Consider the following 23,177-nt stretch of genomic DNA (forward strand, 5'->3'; position numbering starts at 1 on the left):
TTTCCAGCAACGTCTATGCATTTTTCCACTGAAGACAAGAGTGTATTCTTTTCCTTTGGAGTCAGTCTTGTGTCACAGCTTGCGGTGGCTCTGAGTTATTCTCAGGCTTGTGGGTCCAGGGTGAAGTTTTTCAGCCGAAAGACGAAGCAAGGATTGCATCAGGAATGCTGGCAGTTGATCGTTTTCCTCCACTCTGCTCAGACGGGGGGGGGGTGCCCGGCTGAAACTGGGAGGAGAAAGAGGGGAGGGGATAGGAGGAGGAGGAGGAGGAAGGAGGGGATTTGGGAATAGTCTTTGTCCTCACCCCGCAGTACAGCACACCACTGGAGAAGCACACGGGGCTCCTCGCAGGAAAGAAAAACTGGATGGCTTGATAATAAGAAACGGGAGGGCTTTCTTTTAATAACGAGGCAACGAAGGAAGAGCTCTTGGAACAACTTTGAGGACCTTAAATCACAACTGAAGGTAACACCCCCCCCCAAACAAATCGTGGCAACGCAGCATCACCACGTAGCTTTTTTTTTTTTAAGCGTTGGCTAACAATGGTGCTTTATTGGCTCAACTTAAAGCTCAGTCTTTAACTTTTGCGTATGCTGAAACGGTGAGGTGGTGGTTTTAAAAGCCGCTAATGGCAGAAGCAGGGCTCGGGTCATTTTATTGCTCAGTACGGGTTAACTTTAAGTTTACGCGCACAGGCTGGCAGCATTCAGCGCTAATTAAAGCGTCACAATTGGTCGCATTATGTGGGCTCGGGCGTAATTTCACTGCGTGTTGGCGCAAATGTGTTGTGTCAGTCCCACCACATGTCTGTTATCATTCTGCTGGCGTGCTGCACATTTTGGTGGATTTTTTTCTCTCGGTGTCTGGGTTTGGTGATGGAGGAACGCGCAGGAATCCTATCGTGTTGTTTTCTACCCCTTCAGTTGCCCCCCCCACCCGTCCATAAACCCGTATGTTATGTAGAACAACCATATTAATAAAGTATTATCTCCCCGTAGTGGCTTTATCCAAACCGTGTGGCGCAATCGTTTTCTCCGTTAGAGTAATTCTCCATCGATTTTGTGTCTGTGGACGCGCGTGTAGCACCGCGGTGACGTTGTCCCGTTAGGCACGAGGAGGATTTCCCCCCCTTGCTCCTCGTGCAAAGTGGATTAGTTTTCTATTTCACAGATTCGGGGTTATCCAGGGTGCTTTAACGGAACCAGGCCCGAATTATATTTCCTACATTTATTATTTTTTCACTCAGACTCGATAACTTGTTTCCAGTTTTTATGGCATCATGACTCAACGGGGATACAAAGGGCGGATGACTTGGCCTAATTTGGTGCCCAGTTTTATCCATCACCGTTAAGTGGTAGTGAGTCTCATCAGTTTGACTCATATTCTGGTTATTTCTGGCCCTTTCCTCCCCGAGCTCAGGGCCTCCTTAGCGTTAAGGCTCTGGGATATAGGGGTGGATAACCATAACTAGCCTCCCAGATGTGAGAGCCACAAAAGCCCCTCTGTTCTGCAGAGCTCTGCCAGTGTGGAGGCTCTGCTGTTTTACTCTGCTCCTTTACTTCGAAGCAGGCTGTTTTTCTTTGAAGTGCCACAGATATCTAGGCCGAGGCTGTCTCAGTATGAACATGAAATTGACATACTATGTGATGTATAAAGACTTCTCTTATGAGCAGGGTGCAAAATTAACTTGACTGTTAAATTGGCCAGGCCGATATCAACTTACTGCAGCCATACTGGCACTGGGGTAGCCTATATTTTGGGGTAGTAAAGTAAAAGTACATGTAAGCCTATTTGTACAATTTTTATAACCAAAGAGATTATTAAAAATTATCAACAATGAAAATGCTATATCAATATTGGTATCCATCTCAAAATATCAGCATAGGTTATGTTAGTAGAAGCTTATAGAAAAGCTTAAGTTGTTGCTCTCAATGTTAAGTATTTGAAATTATGTTTTAAATAGCATCTAGCATTCAGACTACTGCATGAGTAACATTTCCTCACCTTGTTTAGTGGACCCACTAACAAAACCTAGACCAAACACAGTATATAAACGCACACTCAAACACACAAATAAAAGCTGCTGCTTATATGAGTCATACACTCATTGATGAAATATGAGCTAGCCATGTGTGTTACATACAGATTTTGTCGTGCTGTGGGTGTTTTAATATTGGAAAAACACTGCAGTTCTTCTGTGACAGTTCAGGTTTCAACACTTTGTTTGCATTGTCAGCAAGAAAAGTAGCAGGTTGCTACCAGGAGCATTGAGACAGAATGGAAACACATACATGGCAAATCCAACCATGTGTCAGTCTTAAAACACATTGCTTGAGTATTGAGATGAATACAGTGTGTTGTTTTTCAGATTTCAGTTTTTCCAGTGTGTCTGATTAGCTTAGCTTATCTGCAAACACAATTGCAAACACTTGTATGTGAGGCAGTAGTTTTTCTTGGGGCATGTAGGTCAGCTCTGATAGTAGCCAGAGGCAAATCCTAACTGCTAACCTAGATTTCAAGCAGCACTGTATGCTGCCGTCTTCTGTCTCTGGCAGCTCGACAGCACAGCAATGTAGCTTACAGTTTAGGTAACTGATACAGGCGGCCACTGGACACAGCCAACGCAAGACTCTATGGTAGCTCACAAACATCTGTACAAAACCTCTGTATAGTCGTTGAGGTGGTGGTGCTGCATATCCTTCTGCTGGCATTTTCTATTTGAAACCACATACTTCCGCTCAGTAGGTGTTGTCTTGATGTGGGACTTTAAATTGACACAACGTGCTGTCATTGTCGTGCCATTCAGGTGTAACAGCAGGATGCAGGAGTGTGCAAGACGCACTGCAGAGAAAGCCACAGATGAAGAATAATGACAACGACAGTCACTTTGAGCAGGTGGTAAACCAAATTTGATTTGAATCGAAAAAAACAAAACTGGTAACTTAAAGGTAACACGAGTGGAGACAGAAATTTGTTTCACTGCATGCTGACGTTACTGGTGAAGACAGAAGGACAATCCATATAATAGCAGACCTTCTCAAACAGCGCTGTGTGTGTGTGTGTGTGTGTGTGTGTGTGTGTGTGACAGGTAAACACAGATTACAAGCAGAATGTGAACTCTTAAAACACCGCAGACTAAAAATCAATGATCACTTCAAAGGATCTGATAGATCAGCCACTGGATCAATCATGAATGCGAGTTCTTATTTAAGTCTCTGTTAAAGTTAATCATTCCTGAGATTGTTCTTAGAGTTGCAACAGCACAATGGGACACTTGTGTTGCTTTTATTAAAACTCTTGGACTCTATGGACAGTTGCATCCACATTTAACATCAAAGGACACGCTCATACAGTGCTCCCATTCACACCATGGGAGTTGCTCAATACAAACTCTTCTGTTGGAGTACTTCTGGGTGTGGTGTATCATCTTAAAAGGCTTGTCAGTGCTAATGTTTTTATGAATTGTTGGACAGTGCACTGTCACTTTTCCCTTATTTGGTTGAGCCATTTTCAGTTCCTGTCCAGTTCAAGCTCATTGCAGATTTGGAATGTAAATAGTCTGATCCGTCATTGACTCATTTCAGTGACAAAAACAGCCTACTTTAGTTCAGGTTATCTGCCATCACATTTGGAAAAGGTAATGGCACTGCCACCACTGTATATACATAGACACAGTCCAGTGGTCATGTAGGTTTACATGGAATAATGTATAGTCTTCTAAATATTTCTAAACTAGAACTAAAAAGGAACACTGTAAATATAACTTAGTTAAAGAAGCTGGCCTCCTCCAGCACTTCTATGCTTATGGAGTTTGTATATCTTAAAGTTGCTTGTCCTGTTGGTGAGTTTATTGGGTTTTGTGTCAATATTAGTGATTGTTTTCCTTTCCAAGTAAATATTTTAGCAAATTAAAGCTTAAAACACAATTTAGTTTAAACATACTAGATTTAGGTTTGAGTGGATGATCTATATCATTACAGTTTTTCTGTAGCCCCTAACCTTTGTGTGACTGTGGAGTCTATTTAGTAAATAAAGCTTTGTTACTTTAGGTTTTAGGTTCCCCTTTTCTTACCCGAGGCACTGACCAGGCAGAAACAGTCAGAGATTAAAAGATAGTACGACACTACTAAGAACACATGTCACATCGTGCACCAGGGAGGGCCAAGAATTCCTGAACTCATCATTGGCTACTTGATACCTGCTTAATCTGGTGGTAATCTGTTCTATCTGCCGCTGTAGAGGGGGAATCTGCAAATTCCAAGACTAGTGATTTCATGCAATCACTGGTTTTTAACCCTAATAAAGCAGCCAAAAGTCAATTTTGAACAGGCCTGAAAGCAAGATAAGTAATGAAATGGGTCTAAAGGTGAGAAGTCTTACAAGTCAAAATAAACACTCCTATCGTAGCTTACCTACTTGGTACAAGCCTGTTGGTTTATAGCAGCGGATAATTACTCAACAGAAGTTTGTTATGAGGTTGGTCGCAGCTGGTGTGAAACCACAGGAGTTCTTCATTGCCTCTTTTTAGGGTTTTCACTATTCACTCTTTACTCTGCTTCGGCAATCTCTGTCAGATTATTTAACCACTACTTCCAGTAATTGAAGGTGACACAGGTTTTCCGTATATTTAAATGGTTACGGTGAGAATAGAATGATCATATACAGTTGAAGGGATACTGTGGCATTAAACACTTGGTGGATGATGGAAAGACAGCCTTAAGTTCCATAGGATCGTATCTCATACAGTGCCAATCACTAGTCCCCGGCAAAAGAAGAGCAAAGGCTAGGAAATATTGCAATTTTGAAATGGTGGGGAAAGTGTGGTAATCCCGGTTAAGGTCACTGGTTTATAAATTATGGAATACAAGTCAGGATGTTTGCTGGTGCTTACAGACGGTCCAGTTTCTCTCACAACACCAGATCTCATGACATTTACATTTTGTCAGTGTGATATTCCTCAAGCACCCCGGTTGCTTTCTTGAAAGAACATCACTTCCTTTTAGTCTTTACACAGTAGTAGTCCGGTTGTGTCTGCGTGATTTGGTGATAGCATCTACGGAGACCCTCTCAGGGATCTCTGCCTGAGCATGCCTTTGTCATTCATGGCTTCAAGGGTTGTTTTGGGACGTCTCAGCTTTGTAACAGTGACACAACTGCTCCACCATGTGGCTATCTAGTGCAATAACAGGGTGTCCAGACAAGCAATTATAAAATGTGTACAAAATTAATACAAAACTAGGATTATAAGGAAAATTATAGCATATCATTTATTTTATAATATGTAAATGTAATGTTAAAGTTTACTGTTAAATTAAAAATGTTTCCTCTCAATTCTATATTTGTGAATTACTGCACTTTTTTTGGGGTATATTGTTTGTGACAGTGTTTTGTTATTGAGACTTAATGTTCCCATTAACTACTAAATCTTACCTTTCACATTTAAAATGATATATCTGAATATAATATAAATAACATTTTTGTCCCTCTTTTCTCTGCACAGGTTTGAAAGGTTCCCTCCTGTCCCAGAATCAAAATGAGCTGGAGTTTCCTTACACGTCTGTTGGACGAGATTTCCAACCACTCCACCTTTGTGGGCAAAATCTGGCTCACCCTCCTCATTGTGTTTCGCATCGTGCTGACAGCTGTCGGGGGCGAGTCTATCTACTATGATGAACAGAGTAAATTTGTATGTAATACGGGGCAGCCTGGTTGTGAAAATGTGTGCTATGATGCCTTTGCGCCACTATCGCACATTCGCTTCTGGGTGTTTCAGGTGATTATGATCACCACCCCCACCATCCTGTACCTTGGCTTCGCTATGCATAAGATCGCCCGCATGGAGGACGATGACTATCGGCCCCGGGGCAGGAAAAGGATGCCGATAGTGAACCGCGGTGCCAACCGCGACTACGAGGAAGCAGAGGATAATGGGGTGGATGACCCCCTGATCCTGGAAGAGATCGAGCCAGAAAAGGAAAAGGATGTCGTGGAGAAACCTAGCAAAAAGCATGATGGACGCCGTCGCATCAAGCGCGATGGTCTGATGAAGGTGTACGTGTTTCAGCTACTATCGCGTGCAATATTTGAGGCCGCGTTCTTGTTTGGACAGTATGTCCTTTATGGGCTGGAAGTGGTACCGTCATATGTATGCACGCGCTCTCCTTGCCCGCACACAGTGGATTGCTTCGTCTCCCGTCCCACAGAGAAAACAATCTTCCTGCTCATCATGTATGCCGTCAGCGCTTTGTGTCTGCTCTTCACCCTGCTGGAGATCCTTCACCTTGGCATCAGCGGTATTCGGGACTGCTTTTGCGCACCACGGCCTCAGCCTCCCACCCCCCGTCACCCAGCTTTGGCCAGCCAGAGGTCTTCCATCTGCCGCCAGCCCTCTGCACCTCCAGGCTACCACACGGCTCTGAAAAAGGACCCATCAGGAAAAATGGGCTTCAGGGATAACCTGGGAGATTCTGGTCGAGAGTCGTTCGGGGACGAGGCTTCATCACGAGAGCTGGAGAGGCTGCGTAGACACCTAAAACTGGCCCAGCAGCATCTGGATATGGCTTACCAGAATGGTGAGAGCAGCCCGTCACGCAGCAGCAGCCCAGAGTCCAACGGCACTGCAGTTGAGCAGAACAGACTAAACTTTGCCCAGGAGAAGCAGAGCAGTACGTGTGAGAAAGGTGAGGCCTCCTTTCAAAAGTTTGTATTTTGATTTTGATCTTTTTGTAAATCAATTCAAAATGATATACTGACAATGGCACCGTCTCTTTGTTCACAGGTCTCCGTGCATAGGTTTTCATCAGCCCAGCTGACACTACAGACTTAAACTCACATCAGGATCAGTGAGAGGACAAAAGGGAATCAAAGTGAGAGTGAGTGTGTGCGTGACATGAATTTGCTTGAGGTGGATGAAGTCAGCCCAAGCCTTCCAGTGTTATGGTCAGTCGTGGCCGAGCATCAAGTCGAACAAGGAGGAGACTGGTTGTCTCAACCTAGCAATACTTGAGACACTAGCCTGTCTGAAGATCCAAAGTGCTTACAAACTACCGTTGTGCAGCAGAACGGTTATGGTTAACATGTACTTCTCCCTCAGGGCAGCTATTGTGTTTTTGATATTTTTATTACGGGACTTAGAGCTATTAGTCATTTTTAAAAGTTTGTCCTCTGTTGGAAGTTCAGCGAGTGCATCTCAAGTTTGCCTTAGACCTAAACTGGAACTCTGTTTTATATCATTTTGATAAAGTAAGGCCAAGCCAGATGTAGTGCGAAAAACATGGTTAAACTGTAAGAATCATTTTCTTTGTGAGGAAGTGAATCATTGAGTGAGTGCTTGTAGATGCAAACAAAAGTTCAACAGACAAGGCACCACTCATAAAAGAAAGGTACTGGAGTTATTGTTATGCTGATGAAGACTCTTTAAGGTGTTAATTTTCATACAAAGGTTTCTTCCAATTGTCTTGACAATGTTGGCACTGCACCAGTCAACATTCCCAAGCATGGTGCCTCAATGGTAACTGGAAAACACTTGGGGTGCCTTTGTCCAAAGGAATAAACAAACCTGGGTAATGCTTGAAAAAACATGTTACTCTTGATATTGTCTTGTATTGTTTAAACGTTTAAACGTGTTTTTGATACTGTTCTTTATTTTTGTATTAGTTTTGAGTATTGTGATATTGAAAAGAGGCTCTGTCACTGTGGCTTATTTTAACTTTAAAAGAATGACATTCACTGCTGTCTTAGCTCCCCGAAGCCTGATTCAATACATGGACTGACACATTCTGAAAATGGCTTGGTACAATTTGAGTTCAAGTGCAACAGTTTTTTTTTATTCTTTTTTTTAAATGACATTTTTGAAACACTCAGCCTACAGCTTAGTTTATCTACACATCTTTGACCAGCAAACGCTTCCCCTTTCCTGTATGGACCTAAATTCAATTGTATCTGTTGGTTAAATAAGAGATAATCTTGTCTGTCATGTTCCATGTCTGAAAGTGCTGATTTTTGGATTGGTGTTATCACTGCTCCAGAGTCATTAATGAGGGTTGTAAACCATGTAATCATTTCAATGTGAATTCAATGCCTTGAATGCGCTCTACTAAGATGCCATCTTTTGTATTCTGAAACATACCCACAGTGCCATTTGTGCCAACTCAAATATTGTCATCTCAAGTTATTTTTGAGCAATACTTTTTGTACTTTTTATACGTTTTGTATTGATAGTACTGTGTGGTTAGATTTTAAAATAAAATTTTTACAACAAATGTCCAGTGGTTTCAGTCTGCTTAAATGACTTGCTTTAAATGGCAAACTTGTACTCAAATAGTTATTCTGTTCAAATGTTTAAGCGAGTGCAACATCACATGTAGTGGGCATAGTCAGATAATGTCTAATTACCATTTATTTTATAGATATGCATAGAGAAATTATTGTATATGTTGTACAAGTGAATGTCTTCATTTAGATTAGGCAGAGTATTTCTTTAATAACCCCTAGCCTTACTTAAAGAGGCTGATGCTGGATCAGTTAACATCTAATCTTAGGTGCGTTTTGACACTTACTCAGCTGAGCTGGTAATAATAAAAGATTTAAAGGGCAACTGGGTAAATTGAACAAAGCATAGGTTCAGCCAAACTGCAGTTGATCTGGACAAATGATCATTGATTGCACTTGAGCACCAGCACTCAATGCCGAGGGAATATTCAGAAATGGCACTAAAACTATGAGGGTAGGTGGACTTTTGTATCAGCTTGTACTTTAATACAAAGTACATCGTGTATACAATAAATCACTTAATCTATTTCATTATCAATAATATGTAAAATATACATATAATGTAGGCAAGGGAACTGACAAACTTAGACGTTCTCCTTGCAGGCATTGGACTTGTGGTGGTGCATTAGTTAATAAATGTTTACTATGAAGTGACCACGCCAGTTTGTCAGATAACCAGTAACCCTTTTCTTGACATTAAACATGAATTAAAGCATATGTCTTTCAAATGTAATTAGGAAAGATTACATTAGTCTGACTATATAATAGTGTTTCCTTCATTGGATCATCAATGGAGATTTTGTTCCAGGCATCACACCATAAACCACAGCTAAAGTAATGACTGAGCTGCAGCCCCCAAAATGTGCAACCCAAAATTCTATTCAGGATTAAGTAATAGAACATACATGATTATTGAGTAACATAACGGATGGCTGACTTATGCAAGTCTGTATTTCATGAAATTTGCAATGTCTTGTGTAGTGTAGATGAATATCTAACAGCACTTCTCATTGCAGAAATAAAAGTGTTTAAACAACTATCTGACAATGTCTGTCATAAAGTCTGAACCCTTCGTGCTGCAGTCTGTGGACATGGATGTGAGAAAGATCTGTTATATGGATGCATTTGAGTCATAAAATATTTCACTGGATTAGGTTATTAGACATAGGTTTGTGATACTTAAGCAAAGTGGAAGCTATGTCACCGGTGTGAGTGTATGCCTGCTGCCTGCAATGAAGGTCTTAAGTATTTGATATCCAACTTTATTAACATGCAGGAAATGTTATAAAATAGCGTTTATGAATATGATTCTGAGATATTCACTGAGACAGTTCAGTGAATGTTGGACTTCCATTACAACTCTACAAATTTGCAATTAGAATTTCCTCTTCATGTTTATAGCTTAAACATCTCTTTCCTGGAATCTTTTCTTGTCTTAAAGAAGAAATATGATGAACAAATAGCTCCAAACACTGCAACAATCATTAGAGCAAATGTGGTGTTAAGTCCGGTCGCAGCATCACTGGTAGAGAGATTCATACCAAGGAAGCTCACAGTGTTGTCAGAGGGAAGGGGCGTCACCGGCGCACTCGTTCCTACAGAAAAGACACGCAGGTTAAACCAACATTATGTAACTTTTCTACCTTAAAATAACAGCTTCAAAATCATCATGTCTTGTGTTGTGGCGCTAGCTTGATGTTCGGCTGTGTTTAAAATGTTGTTGATTTGCTAGTTTTTCATCAGAAGACTGAACACTTTGTGCTGCAGTCTGTGGACATGGATGTGAGAAAGATCTGTTATGTTGATGCATTTGAAAGCAAGTCATACAATATTTCACTGGATTAGGTTATTAGACCTAGTTTTTGGTGATACTTGATCAAAGTGGAAACTATGTCACTGGTTTGAGTGTATGCCTGCTGCTGTAACCAGAAAATATTTGGTATTTTTACTTAATAGAAATTATTTTTCAATATATGCTGGAGTGCTACCACAGATGAAGGATCAATTGTTTGGGATTCACTGTGGCTCACATTGCATGATACAGTTACAGGGGATCTGTTATAGTAGTAAATCAAATAACATGGATCATGAGCAAATTGTAGATTTTTTAAATCATGAATTTACCTTCAGGTACAGGGTTCAAGCACTCATGGGGTCCCAAGGCGGGGTCTGGGAATCCGTTGCAGGTGATGATGGTGGAGTAGCGGGTAACAGAGGTCTTGGCCACTCGAGGCAGTTTAGGGTCTGAGTGATTGACATAGAAAAGGCCAAATCTCTCTGAAAAGCCAGTGGCCCACTCCAGGTTGTCCATCAGTGACCAAGCTGTGTAGCCACGGATATCCACATTGTCTAGCAAGTAAGCTGTAAGGAGAAAATTAACACCTTTAGTAATACAAATACAAACAAAATTCTTGTTTTATGTTGGTTTGAACATAAAGGTACTGTATCTGTGATACAGCAGCATTACTTTGAACCATCATAATGGATCCAGAGTTACTTTACACAAGATATTATCAAAGTTTTTATAACTTTGGAAAATATTCTCTATTAAAAAGGAAATAGGAATAATGTTGTGGTTTGATACCTTTAAGCACCTGGTTGATGTATTTTTCATAGTAGTAGCTCCTGTGAGTATCATTTAGGTCAATAGGCCCACGCTCTGACATGCCATTTTCTGTGATGATAATAGGTGGATTTCCATATTCCTCCTTAATGAAGTTTAATATCCTCCTGAATCCAAACGGTGAGACCTTCAGCCAAGATGAACCTGAATCCAGCCAGGTACGATCAGCAATTGTTCCTGCACCCCTGAGAAGGTCAAATCAATGAAACGGTTTTCTTTCACAAAATAAAGCACCCAAAGAAGTAGAAACATAATTTTGAGTTTATCATGTGATTATAAATGATTTGCTTCTTCTACTTGGTTACTGTAGGTATGTTTTGTCCTTGCTTACCTATCAGCATCATAGTGCTGAAGCTTTCCATAGTCCACAGGGAATGCCAGAACAGTGGTGTAATGGTTGAACCCAAAATAATCATAGGTACCCTTAATCCTCTTAATCTCCTCAGGAGTGAACTCAGGTAGCCTGGAGGGATTATATTGAACTAATTCATTTTTCTGATAAATGTAAAACAATTTTCCATTATTTATCTTTCAGGCTTTGATGTTTTTATAGTACCGAGATTTTGACAGCCCAGCAGCCAAGCTTCGCTCTCGAATGATTGTCTTCATCATGTTGCTGTAGTCTCCATTAAATACGGGATGGGCAAACCAGCCAATGTAGAACTACACAAGGAGACAGATCTTAACTCCAACTATAGCTCTACATGTCTATTGCAAAATGTGAAAGGAATGAGCAGACAAAAGAAGATTTTGCAAACAGTAAGACACAAATGTATGTCCTGTGTACCTGCACCACACGTTTTGCAGCATCAATGTCTTCCTGCTTATAGGGATTTCTGGGTTCTGACCAGTCAGAGTTGATGGTGATGGAGATAATTCCTTTCTGTTTGGCCCTGTACTTGTCATTATAGAGATGCCAGGCCTCCGCATGAGCTTTAAGCAAGCTGTGACCCACAATGTAGGGCAGAGTGCCTGGTCGAAAACTGATCCCTGGACACATACAAGGAGTGATAGACACATTTTATAGTGTTTTAGCTATATGGTTTTTGTCAATGTGGTTTAGAAAGGTAAAGATTAAGGACCGGTTTACTCAACAATTAGTGAATGACAAAATAATGAATGGAATTGCAATATTATTTTGATAAAATTGAAGAGCATTAGGTAAAAGCATACCTGGTGCAGCTGCTCCATAGCCATGGCCTACATTGGCTACATTGTACGGCTCATTAATGGTGATCCAAAATTTCACTTTGTGGCCAAGACGGCTAAAAATGAGGTCAGCATAATCCCTGAATTTGAAAATGATAGTATCATTCTCCCAGCCCCCAATATCCTGCAGAGCTTGTGGGAGGTCCCAGTGGTAGAGAGTTATCTGAAAGCAAAGGAAAACCAGTTAAGTTTTACCAAATTTACCAAGTTTCCATTGCAAATTGTTTTGAGATGCTGGCAATAATTACACATACATGAGGTTGGATATTTGCAGCAAGCAGTGCATCCACCAGTCTGTGGTAGTAGTTGAGTCCAGCCTCATTAATGTGCTTGGTAGTGCCATCAGGAAGCACCCTCGGCCAGGATATGGAGAAACGGTAATGGGTCACCTTGAGTTGCTTCAATATAGCAACGTCCTCTTCTACTTTATGATAACTGTTGCAGGCTATGTCCCCATTGTCATCGTTGAACACTCGAAGAGGAGTGTGAGCAAACTTATCCCAGATGCTGAGACCTTTTCCATCTGCTCTCCATCCCCCTTCAATCTGTAGATAGTAAATGTAAAACAGAGATTAAAATGGACAAAAACAGAGGGCAAAAGCAATTCCCTGATCCAGCTGTAATGAAGTAGCTTCACAAGGAGTTACCTGGTATGATGCCGTGGCAGTACTCCAAATAAAATCTTTGCGGAAATGTCCATGAAGTTGCTTCTCATCATCTGGTGTAGGGAAACCATTGTCTTTCATAATTTGGTAATAGAAATGAGCTGAGTACTTAGGTGTCCTTGGGCGGTTTGGGTTAGTGAAGTCCACGTGGTGTAACCCAAAACCAACTTTGTACCCATTAAGCCACTCAAAAGAATCCATGAGAGATGTTGCCATGTATCCTTTCACCTTCACACCATCAAGGTCATAGGCTGTTATTAAAACATACAGACAGAAATAAATGATCAACACTAAAAATCATCAAACAGTCATGAAAATCATTAATATTTGTCGTAATAAATGTATTTGTGTGCACCTTTAAAAGCCTCATCAATATAGGTCTTGTAATAAAACACTCTGGCAGAATCATCCCAAGTTGTCTTAATGTCTGTAGCTACTCCATTCTCGGTAATGTAAATCTCTGGATCTCCATACTCCTCTTTGATCCAGTTGAGGAGTCTTCTCAAACCCCATGCTACAGCTCTCTGGTTACTGATTGCAGTAGTTGGTGAATCTCCTTCCTCTGCTACTGACAAGTCCAAGTCGTATTCATAAGATTGAGGAGTAAGCCTCAATGTAGCATGCTGTGCAATCTTTGTAGTATAATGATTTATGCAGAACATGTCAGCTGTTCCCTTAATGAAGTTCTTTTCTTCTTCAGTGAAGGAAGGTAGTCTTGTTTCTGGAAGACCTTGGAGTTCACTTTTGTTTCCAACTTGCCACTTCATTGCATCAGGATAGTCACCATTCTTAAAAATGGGATGTGCAAACCAGCCCAGTTGGAACTGCAGAGCACGGTCGGCAGCCACCACTTCACGGGGAACATTAACATCTTTAGGTTCAATCCAATCAGAATTGAGAGCAATGGATACAAGACCACCTTGCAATTTGCGGTACTTATCATCATATGTGTGGTAAGCCTTGGCGTGTGCTTTTATAAGGTTGTGTGCAACTTTGTATGGTGCAGTTCCTGGATTCTTAACATTTGGTGGGATCTGTCCAAGTCCGTATCCTGACCATGCAATTGTCTGAGGCTGATTGAAAGTCATCCAGAATTTCACTCTGTCTCCGAAGGTGGCAAAGCAAAAGTCACAAAAGTCATTAAAGATGTTTATCATTTCTGCATTGTCCCAGCCTCCAAGGTTTTGCAAAGCTTGAGGGAGGTCCCAGTGGTAAAGTGTCACCATGGGAGTGATGTTATTCGCCTTGAGGCCATCAATGAGTCTATTGTAGTAGTCAACACCTTTCTGGTTCAGAGAGGTACGCCGACCATCAGGAAAGATCCTGGACCAGGACAAAGAGAATCTATATGACTTCACCTTCAGAGCTCGAAGCATGTAGAAGTCTTCTTCAAGTCTGTGGTAGCTGTCACAGGCCACATCTCCATTGGCATTAGCAGGAATACTGCCAGGTTTTTGGGTGAATGTATCCCAGACACTGGGCCCCTTCCCATCAGCATTCCAGCCACCTTCAATCTGGTAAGCCGAAGATGATACTCCCCAACTGAAGCCTTCTGGGAAAGTACCATAGTGGTACACTTTTCTCTGGAATTTTGACTGGTGTGAGAAGGTCTCCCATACGACCTTTGATCTAGACGGAACCTCTGAGGGTGATAAAGTAGTTAGACGGCGGGAGAGTTGCATCTCTGACCCTTTAAAGACACCACCTTTGTGCAAACCAAATCCATTTTGTTTGATAACCTGAGAGTAGAAATATGCAGATTGCTTTGGGGTTCTTGGTCTGTCTGCATCTTCAAAGTTGACATGGTGAAGACCAAATCTTTGGCTGTAGCCTTGTTTTCCCTCAAATCCATCCATGAGTGACTGGACTGTGAATCGCTGCACATGCAATCCATCTAAGAATATTGCTGCAAAATGGACACACAACAGCACATTTAATTCGAAATGATTTAAGCATTGTGTAAAAATTGTGTTTCCTATGAGAGACATTTCAGTAACTAACCTTTCAGGGCCTCATTGATGTAGCTCTTCATGTACTCTATTCGGTGGCTGTCATTGATAGTGTCCCCACTGTACTCAGTAGGCATACCATTTCCAGTGATATGGATTGGCACTTTGGTAACATTCAAGTATTCAGTGGAAATGAAGTTTAGAAGCCTTCGGAGACCCCAAGGTGCAGAATAGATCCAGTCAGAAGCTGTCGAAGACCATGAAGGATCCACATGTGCCTGGAAGTCCCCTACTCCCTGAGGACCAGGGGTGCAGCCACCCTCACTGTTGTTGACCAACCTAGAGGTGTAGTGGTTTAATCCCAAAAAGTCTGCTGTTCCATGTATTCTTTTGCTTTCGTCAGGAGTGAAAACTGGAAGTCTTGCAGGCTCAGAGAGGGGACACTTATTTCTTTTCTGTTCAATCTGAGTCTTGAGTGTTGCAGGATAATCTCCATCCACAAATATGGGATGTGCAAACCAGCCCAGCATGAACTGCAGGTAGCGATCTGCAGCTGCTATATCTTCAGGTCTGGAGGGGTTCATGGGCTCAGCCCAGTCAGAGTTCAATGCAATGCCTACTTTCCCTCCTTGTGTCTTCCTGTACTTGTCATTGTAGACATGCCAGGCTTCAGCATGGGACTTGATCATATTGTGAGTGACCTGCAAATCCAAAATATATGGTTAAGTGAATGTAAACAAATGACAATGAAACAGTATATTTTTATATGATGGTTAAGACTATTGCTCTCACCTGATAGGATGCAACCACATAGTCTTTTATTCCAGGGGCATGCTCACCAGTACCATAGCCCGCATGGCTCACTACCCAGGGGCTACTGAATGTGTTCCAGGTCTTTACTCTGTCTCCAAACCTGGAGAAGCAGAAGTCTGAGTAGTCCTTGAAGGCTTCAACAATAGAAGCATTGGTCCATCCACCATAGTCCTGCAGTGCCTGGGGCAGATCCCAGTGGTAGAGAGTGACAACAGGGTGTATGCCAGACTCTATGAGAGCATTGATCAGCTTGTCATAGTAGAGAGCCCCTTTCTCTGAATGGCTGCCCCGGTGGCCTGAGGGGAAAATACGAGCCCAGGAGATGGAAAATTGGTAGGTGTTGATCTGAAGACCTCGCAAAAGGTAGACATCATAATCCACTTTGTGGTAACTGTCACAGGCTAGATCAGCTGTCTGATTCGCGAAGGCTAGACCGCCATGACCAAAACGGTCCCAGATGGTCTGTCCCTTCCCATCTTCCAACCAGCCTCCCTCAACCTTGAAAGACTCACTGGATGTGGCCCATTGGAAGCCAGAGGGGAATGATTCATTGAGGAAACGATCTCGTTCTGTTGTGGTCTGGGTCCCGAATTTATTCCACACATTCTGATAACTGTTTCTAAATTCTGCAATTCTGTTGTACTCTGAGACACCATGACTATTGAAAAAGATAAATAAAACATTGTAAACATACATGGAACCAACTTTATCAATATATTCACATTCACCAAGACCAACTGTTACCTGGTTAGGATGTCCTGCATTTCCAGCTTACCCAACATGTCCACCGTGTCACATCCCACAATATTCAGGTCATTGTTGTTCAAGACTGTAACGAGTGCAAGATAGATATATATAATATGTAGAAGAAAAAAGATACATTCCTTTTTGATATATAACAAAACTGAGTTGCTGGCAGCTATGTGAGGTTGTAGGCCTACTGAAGAACACAATTGACTTGAGCTAAATACTAATGTCAACATGATAACATGTACAGTGCTAACATGCTGATGCTACGAAGGTATAGTGTTCACCATGTTCACCATTATCATTTAGCATGTTACCATGCTAACATTTGCTAATTAGCAGTGCTAAACACAAAGTACAACTAGGCTGATGGGAATATTTTGAATATTAAAAAAATTATTTTGACCTCATAGTGGTTGAAAATTGCAAGGATCCCCAAAGTTATTACATTTTATTCTAATGGGGACATTAATGTCTGTACCAAAGGTCATGCCAGTGCTTTGAAAAGTTGAAACATAAATGTCAACGGTATGGTGGAGGTTAAGAAAATGTCAGATGATCACCGATGTCAGCAAGACACTGTGGGCGCCATGTTTGTACAACATTTTAAAATTTAAACAATTTAAATGTCAATCCAGGAAATAGTTGTTGAACTTTCTTGGCCAAAGTGGTTGACCCGAAGTTGCCATCCTTTGAGCTATAATGCTAGCCTGGCTAAATAAACGAAAATTGAAAATTGAATTTAGTTCATATATTTGCTTAAAGGGACATTGTGTAGTGTTTGAAGTATTTTATTAGCTAAAATCAATGTCTTCATAAGCAGTAAATGTGTCCTCATTGGTGTAAAATTACCTCTGCCAATGATCTGACTTTCCTCGTAAGCGAAGGATTTATTATCTGTATATACATTGGACGGGCAAGTCCATGGTGGCTTCCATGTCGTTCCGCCATTTTGAAAAACTATAATTGCCGAGAGGGACATAAAGCACTAGCCTACCTGTCGAGCTAATCCACAACGCGTTTTCTTTAAGAGCCAGCGTCACGTGACTGAAACCAGCTATAACGGAGAAGGAGATCAGTGAGAGGCGCTTGTCACTGCCCCGGCACATTTCAAAGTCTGCACTGCACTTTAGTTCATAATGGAGGATCATACTTATGGCGGGCCACAGGAGGAGGAATCCTCGTCGCCAAAAAAGCGAAAAAGGGAATTAAAAAGGCAACGTGAGCGGCAAATTAAAAAAACGAGGGTAAACATCGGGGTAGCTTCTCCCAGGTGGAAAGAGCTAATGAAGGAGAAAGACTTTCAAAGGGACGCTGAAGTTGCCTGCTTTCTCCTCGACAGGTAGGCTTCTTGGTACATAACGGCTACCGTAGTTGCACTACGCATTTGAAAACGCGAGGCACTAGAGAGCACTAATCGTTTGAAGGCAAAATACAATTTCACCGCTAGATGGGAGAAATTCCTACACAATGTCCCTTTAAACAAAAACAACTACACGATTTAGGGATTTGCTTTAAACTACTACTACATTCTTCATCTAACCACTCAACTTTTAAAATAGTCTTTTCACTTGGAATTGGCATTATACAATGTAGATTGCCTGCTAAATACGCTAAGTTGTGTTTTATACATTAACTTGAATGAATAGAAAAACAAGTCCTATGGCTGTGCTGCAGCGTGCATGTCATTTTCCTAGTTAAACTTTAATGGACCATATCAAGAAGAATTCATGCCAATCACAGCCATGTGATAACACCTCCATGATTATTGCATTATAAACATTTACGATATTGCATATAACAGGGAAGCCTTGATGCTCAGTCATAATCTGTTTGGTAATTTTAAACAAAGAAGATTGTAATGGTTTTTAAATACGTGTATGTTTTATGAGAAAAAGATGAGGCAAGAAAAAATCAATTGTAATGATGTTTACCTTGTAGGAAATTGCCAAGGAGCTGGAATTGACTGTCTGAACAACCATCAGTGGTCATCTTGTATATCAGGATAGGCAAATTCCCACTGGACATCTATAACATAACATTAACATGCATGTGGCTACATTTTAATGTCAATACAAAATATGAAACAGTGAAAATACTTTTTACTATTTTTTAATGTTTACTGTACCTTTAAACTGCTCAGCTCCTGTGCAAAGTTTGATGCAGAGGCACAGTCATATACAATGTGCACTGACAAAAAATCCATCTGTTCGAAATAGATAGATACAGGACAGTATGTTATCACACTCATGTCTCTTAATGAAAAACAAACTGCTATTTAAGTTAAGGTCTGCAATAATACACCATTACATAAGACATAAGAGTTTTAATTTTGATCATAGTAAAATCTTACTCTTCTGACAATATTTGGAAAACTTAAACACCATAGCTTTTTTTACTGTAAGTGTCCTTATTATTCTTTCTTTGTCTTTATTTATGGTCATAGGCCAGTAGGATGTTACACCAAGAAACAGCAGGAATTAGAACCACAGCAAGCACCTTGGACAGGCATACTTATATACACACTTATTAGTGTATACTGGTGGTATCCAAACCTTTTGTTGTTGTGTGATGAATGTGTGCAAGAGGGCAGAGACAGACATGGACAACAAGTTGATTACAGACATGTAATCTTTGACCACTTCAGACGATTAAGATAAGGAGAGGCATAAAACATTTGAAAAAGGTGATAATATATTTTGGAGCATGCTAAATTAAATATAGAACATAAGATACCAAAGGGACCTTGCCCAGATAACTATTACTTCTAGGTGGACATCTGTGCAAAGGGGAAATTAAGCAGTAAAGCTACCAATAGGTCAAAAGCATCAGTAAAACAACTGGTGCAATCTGGTCTGACACCTTCATACCTCACAAGTTATACACTGTCAAATAAGTTGAGATCCCTGACCCGCTACCCACTGTGGAAAGTGAGGGACTTTCTATCATCGGTCTCTACATCAAAAAAACATGATGAGCAAAGCAGAAAAGCATCGAAATAGTAGGAACTCTCCATCTGAACAAATGAGGAAGTGCACAATGAATATGATAACCAAAGCAGTAAAAATACTGAAGTTGATTCGATGCTCTAATATGAAAAATGTATAAGTGAGTTGATTCTATGAGATATGTAACATTGATTGAAGTTGATTATTGATTATGATTATAAAAAGAAATAATGTAATAACAAAAAGAGAAATCACATATGAAATTAAATGTATTAAGTGTATGAACTAAGATAGGACAGTAGAAAAAGGGGAACAAAGGGTCAAATCAAGTTGAGAGCTGGGCTACGAGCAAGAAGGCACGTAGGCCGATACATCTTGCGAAGATGAGCACACACAGTGGATACATCTTGTAAAGTTGAGCGCACACACAGGACCGTCTTGTGAGGAGCAAAAGAGGAAGTGGCATGGCCCTGAACCGAACAGCCTAGGGGGATAAAAGGGGCTACACAAGGGGGATCGTGGTTAGTCCTCGACCGGCTCTCGGGTTCAAGACTTGCTGATCGATTGACCACATCAGGGCAACTCATCTTTGAACTTAGAATTTCAACTCAAGAGATAGAGCAACGAACAAGCCACCATCGCAGAAAGAAAAGTCCAACAACCTACAGCCAAGACGGGAGCAGCAGGCAGAGGAAGATTAACCATCTCCACCTGGCTGCAGGTTCCAATTGATCACCAAGGATCACTCTTTCGTTCACCCTGCCATCAGAGACTGCACTGGTCAGAGACTTTGCGGACTTTGGACAAAGTCGGGAGTTTCTACAGTAACCAACAGTACGGCAGGCGCAAGGGAGGACTGTACTGGCCGTACAACCGCATAACCCTTCCCTCTCTCTCTTCAAGCTGGACATTCAACCATTCAGCTACAAGCCTTTTCATCAGGGGTTTGAACTTCAAACAATTACTTACTTAATTTTAGAAACCTAGTTAATCATTATTAGTGAATGTGAACAATCAGTTTTTGAATCAGTTTATGCTGTATGCTGGCCCTTGCTAAATCTTGCAATAAAAATAACCATTGAAGTTAAAGAATAAACTGTGGACATTGGATTTATGATATCTCATCAGGCAGTAATTATTAGGCAGTGTGTTCACCAACTTAACGGTTCTAACAGGTTACTCTAGCCACAGAAATTAAACAGACCCTTGGGGCTTACTGTACAAGCCACTAAAATAATCCTAGCAACTAACAAGTACACAGGTCAATAAGAGGAGAGCTGCCGTTAACGAACGTGACTAACGTGACTTGGCTCTAGGGCTATTCGGTCAGGTGCTGCAGGGTAGGCGTCCGGACGAAGGCAGTTAATTCAATTCAATTCAATTTTATTTGTATAGGTTTTAAAAGGTTTAAAAATCAATCAAATGCTAGTTAAACCACAGAAAGTCTTTGAAATTTAGGATTAGGTGTAAAATTAAAGATAAGTATTTTTCATTGGTCCACTGTAGTTTTAGTGTCTTAAAATGTAAATGAAAAAACACCCATATCCAAATGAGCTAAGTGAGATTTATCATATGTAGCAAAATAAAAAAAGGCTGAGTATAGAGCCTAATAGCAACAGGATCTTAAATATATATAAAGAATGAAAAATAAGGTTAAAAGCTGCAAACACATAAGAGAAAATGCCGCTTACTGTAGTTGAACCTTTGATCTGGGGAAGAATTGCAACATCACTAGCTCTCAACCCAATTGACAGACGTCTCCCTGCGAATATGGAAACATATAAAGGGATTTTTGTAAGGCACACAGTGTAAACTAGGTAACATTTGTATACACACATTACATTTCCACAAGCTGAGGAATATGTGGCAGACTTCAGTTTGTTTTTAGTTAAGCATAAATAGGCTTTTTTCCTAAGATGTTTGGACAAAGCACAGGTATGAATAATAAAGTTAATGATAGCTGAATTCCATTTAGCTGCTTCAGTTTCAGGGTCCTGGTAGGCTGGCTCGCTGTCACATTGTCATGGCTTTACTAGGACAATGTTATTAGTAACACCTGTGCTTTTCCTACAACAAGTCAGAATGTTTGCTATGAAAAAGTCCTACTGGGCACAGCTGTGCAGTGAATAGTGGCTTAGATTATTTTATTGACCTTTCCTGGGTTGATTATTGAGATGGGCATGATACTATACATATAATCTATGCCATAAATCATGGGGTGAAGGCTTTCAAAAAAGATTATCAGTTGGTAATTAAATTATTTCTCATGACACACTGAAAGACAACATATTACTTAATGATTACATGTGGCAGCAAATAATTCTTGTTCTATTTAACTATTGAAACATATTTACAAATGACCAATCCTAAAACAGAAATATGTCAATCAATCACATCTTTACTCCTTATTAGTCTTCCTTACCTCTGCCCGGAAACTGTTGATGGTAGAGCTGGTGAATGTTGTTGTTGACTTTGAGGATATTTTGCAGAGGACTGGGAGCACCTGCAGGCTGCCCATCATGCCGAACATCGTCCAAGTCACTTAGTGTCACCCATAGGTGTGCCAGTGATCCAAACTCCTGGAAGGCGAACTGAGCATACTGCTGAAACATCTTGACCAGCTCCTGGCTCTCCCAGCCTCCATACCTTAATCTCAAAACTTCTGGCACTGTGGATCCATGAAGAACGACCAGAGGCTGAAGGCCCACCTCCAGCAGCTGTTTCAGCAGGGTCTGATAACAGCTAACCACGGCCTGCTGGGGCTCGCTGGAGAGGCCTGTTGGTAGGAGTTGAACCCATGACAGTGGCACGTTGAAGTGGGTCACCCCTCTGCTCTGGAGGTACTCAAAGTATTGTCGAGAGCCTGGAGGTATGGGATGACTGCAGTCAAAGGCATCATTTACTGCATTGCCTGAACCTCTCACCGGCTGCTTTATCAGAGGCCCTGCAACAAGCATAAAGTCCTCCTGTTCATTTACCTCACTGCCCCGGCAACCATCTGTACAAAAAACGTACAGAAAGGCAAACCACAATAGATACTTCATTGTGGCTTGAAAAGGATAGACTGGTATTATCGACTGATAGCCAAGCTTTTATAGCTAGTCTGTTATTATCTTATTGCATCGTCACATAATTAAGATCAATATCACATACAAGCAGTTCAAGCTTCAGTGTTTTATTGGAGTGGTGTGATACAGTCAGAAAGACTCTGGACTCATACAGTCAAGTTATAACTGCATCCCTCTCTTGTACTCATGTTTGAACACCATCAAATATGTAGTCACAACATGCGGCTTTTTGGGAATGTAAATAATAAATTGGTATAAGACGTATAACTACAGGTGCTGAAATGAATCCATTATGATTAACTGCTGACTCCTGCTTTGCAAGTTGTTAAGATAACAATCGTGACCTGCACTAACTTCCCAGATACTGTCCCTGGGTCCCATGAACTAATAAACCATGAACCACTTCATTGTTAACACAGAGGAAATTGTGGTTGTTACTCATTACCTGACATTACGGCTAGAGCAATACCCTTTTAACCATTTATATTGCTTTCTGTTTTATCCCCAAAATTGATAATTGCATCATCTATTACTAACGGAACTCAGGATGAAGGAGCCCAAGCAGTTGTTTAGCTTACCTTTCAATAAAATTCACACAATGGTGGATATACATTATTTTTTGTAATAAAAAATGGCCTTAAAATGACCTGTGTATATAGAGGGTGAAGGTTGTTTTCTATTTTGTTGTAATTGTGTATTATAATCATGCTACATCTTGATTATGTATTTTCCCCTGATGCACCGCTCTTGCAGGTTTAAAAAACAAACAGGCTGTTTATTTAACTTTGTAATATGTATGTCTGTATTGTATCCATATGGTGCAAAAAACACCTTTTTACAGTAATATAAACAATGTTTTTTAAATATTCTGCATAGTTAATAGT

General features: G+C 40.8%; 2 protein-coding genes across 2 annotated transcripts; one reads left to right on the plus strand and one right to left on the minus strand.

The window, feature by feature from the left end:
* The first annotated feature begins 286 nt into the window (after nucleotides 1-286).
* On the plus strand, nucleotides 287-8,261 carry gjc4b (gap junction protein gamma 4b). Its single transcript, XM_051404433.1, has 3 exons — nucleotides 287-465; nucleotides 5,501-6,680; nucleotides 6,779-8,261. Exons 2-3 carry the CDS (start codon nucleotides 5,534-5,536, stop codon nucleotides 6,790-6,792), a joined length of 1,161 nt encoding a protein of 386 aa, XP_051260393.1. The 5' UTR covers nucleotides 287-465; nucleotides 5,501-5,533; the 3' UTR covers nucleotides 6,793-8,261.
* Nucleotides 8,262-9,517: 1,256 nt separating this feature from the next.
* Nucleotides 9,518-22,745, minus strand: LOC127365803 (lactase/phlorizin hydrolase-like). The gene is made up of 18 exons (XM_051404293.1): nucleotides 22,739-22,745; nucleotides 21,648-22,223; nucleotides 20,917-20,987; nucleotides 18,406-18,483; nucleotides 18,212-18,305; nucleotides 16,275-16,359; nucleotides 15,510-16,188; nucleotides 14,770-15,418; nucleotides 13,124-14,674; nucleotides 12,751-13,019; nucleotides 12,358-12,648; nucleotides 12,068-12,266; nucleotides 11,682-11,884; nucleotides 11,451-11,557; nucleotides 11,226-11,357; nucleotides 10,856-11,079; nucleotides 10,396-10,632; nucleotides 9,518-9,866 (listed from the first exon to the last, which is right to left on the minus strand). The coding sequence occupies exons 1-18, from the start codon at nucleotides 22,743-22,745 to the stop codon at nucleotides 9,667-9,669; spliced, it is 5,652 nt and encodes a 1,883-aa protein (XP_051260253.1). The 3' UTR covers nucleotides 9,518-9,666.
* Nucleotides 22,746-23,177: the final 432 nt, after the last annotated feature.

The sequence above is a fragment of the Dicentrarchus labrax genome, unplaced genomic scaffold, assembly GCF_905237075.1.
Source record: "Dicentrarchus labrax unplaced genomic scaffold, dlabrax2021, whole genome shotgun sequence".
Classification (NCBI taxonomy): Eukaryota; Metazoa; Chordata; class Actinopteri; family Moronidae; genus Dicentrarchus; species Dicentrarchus labrax.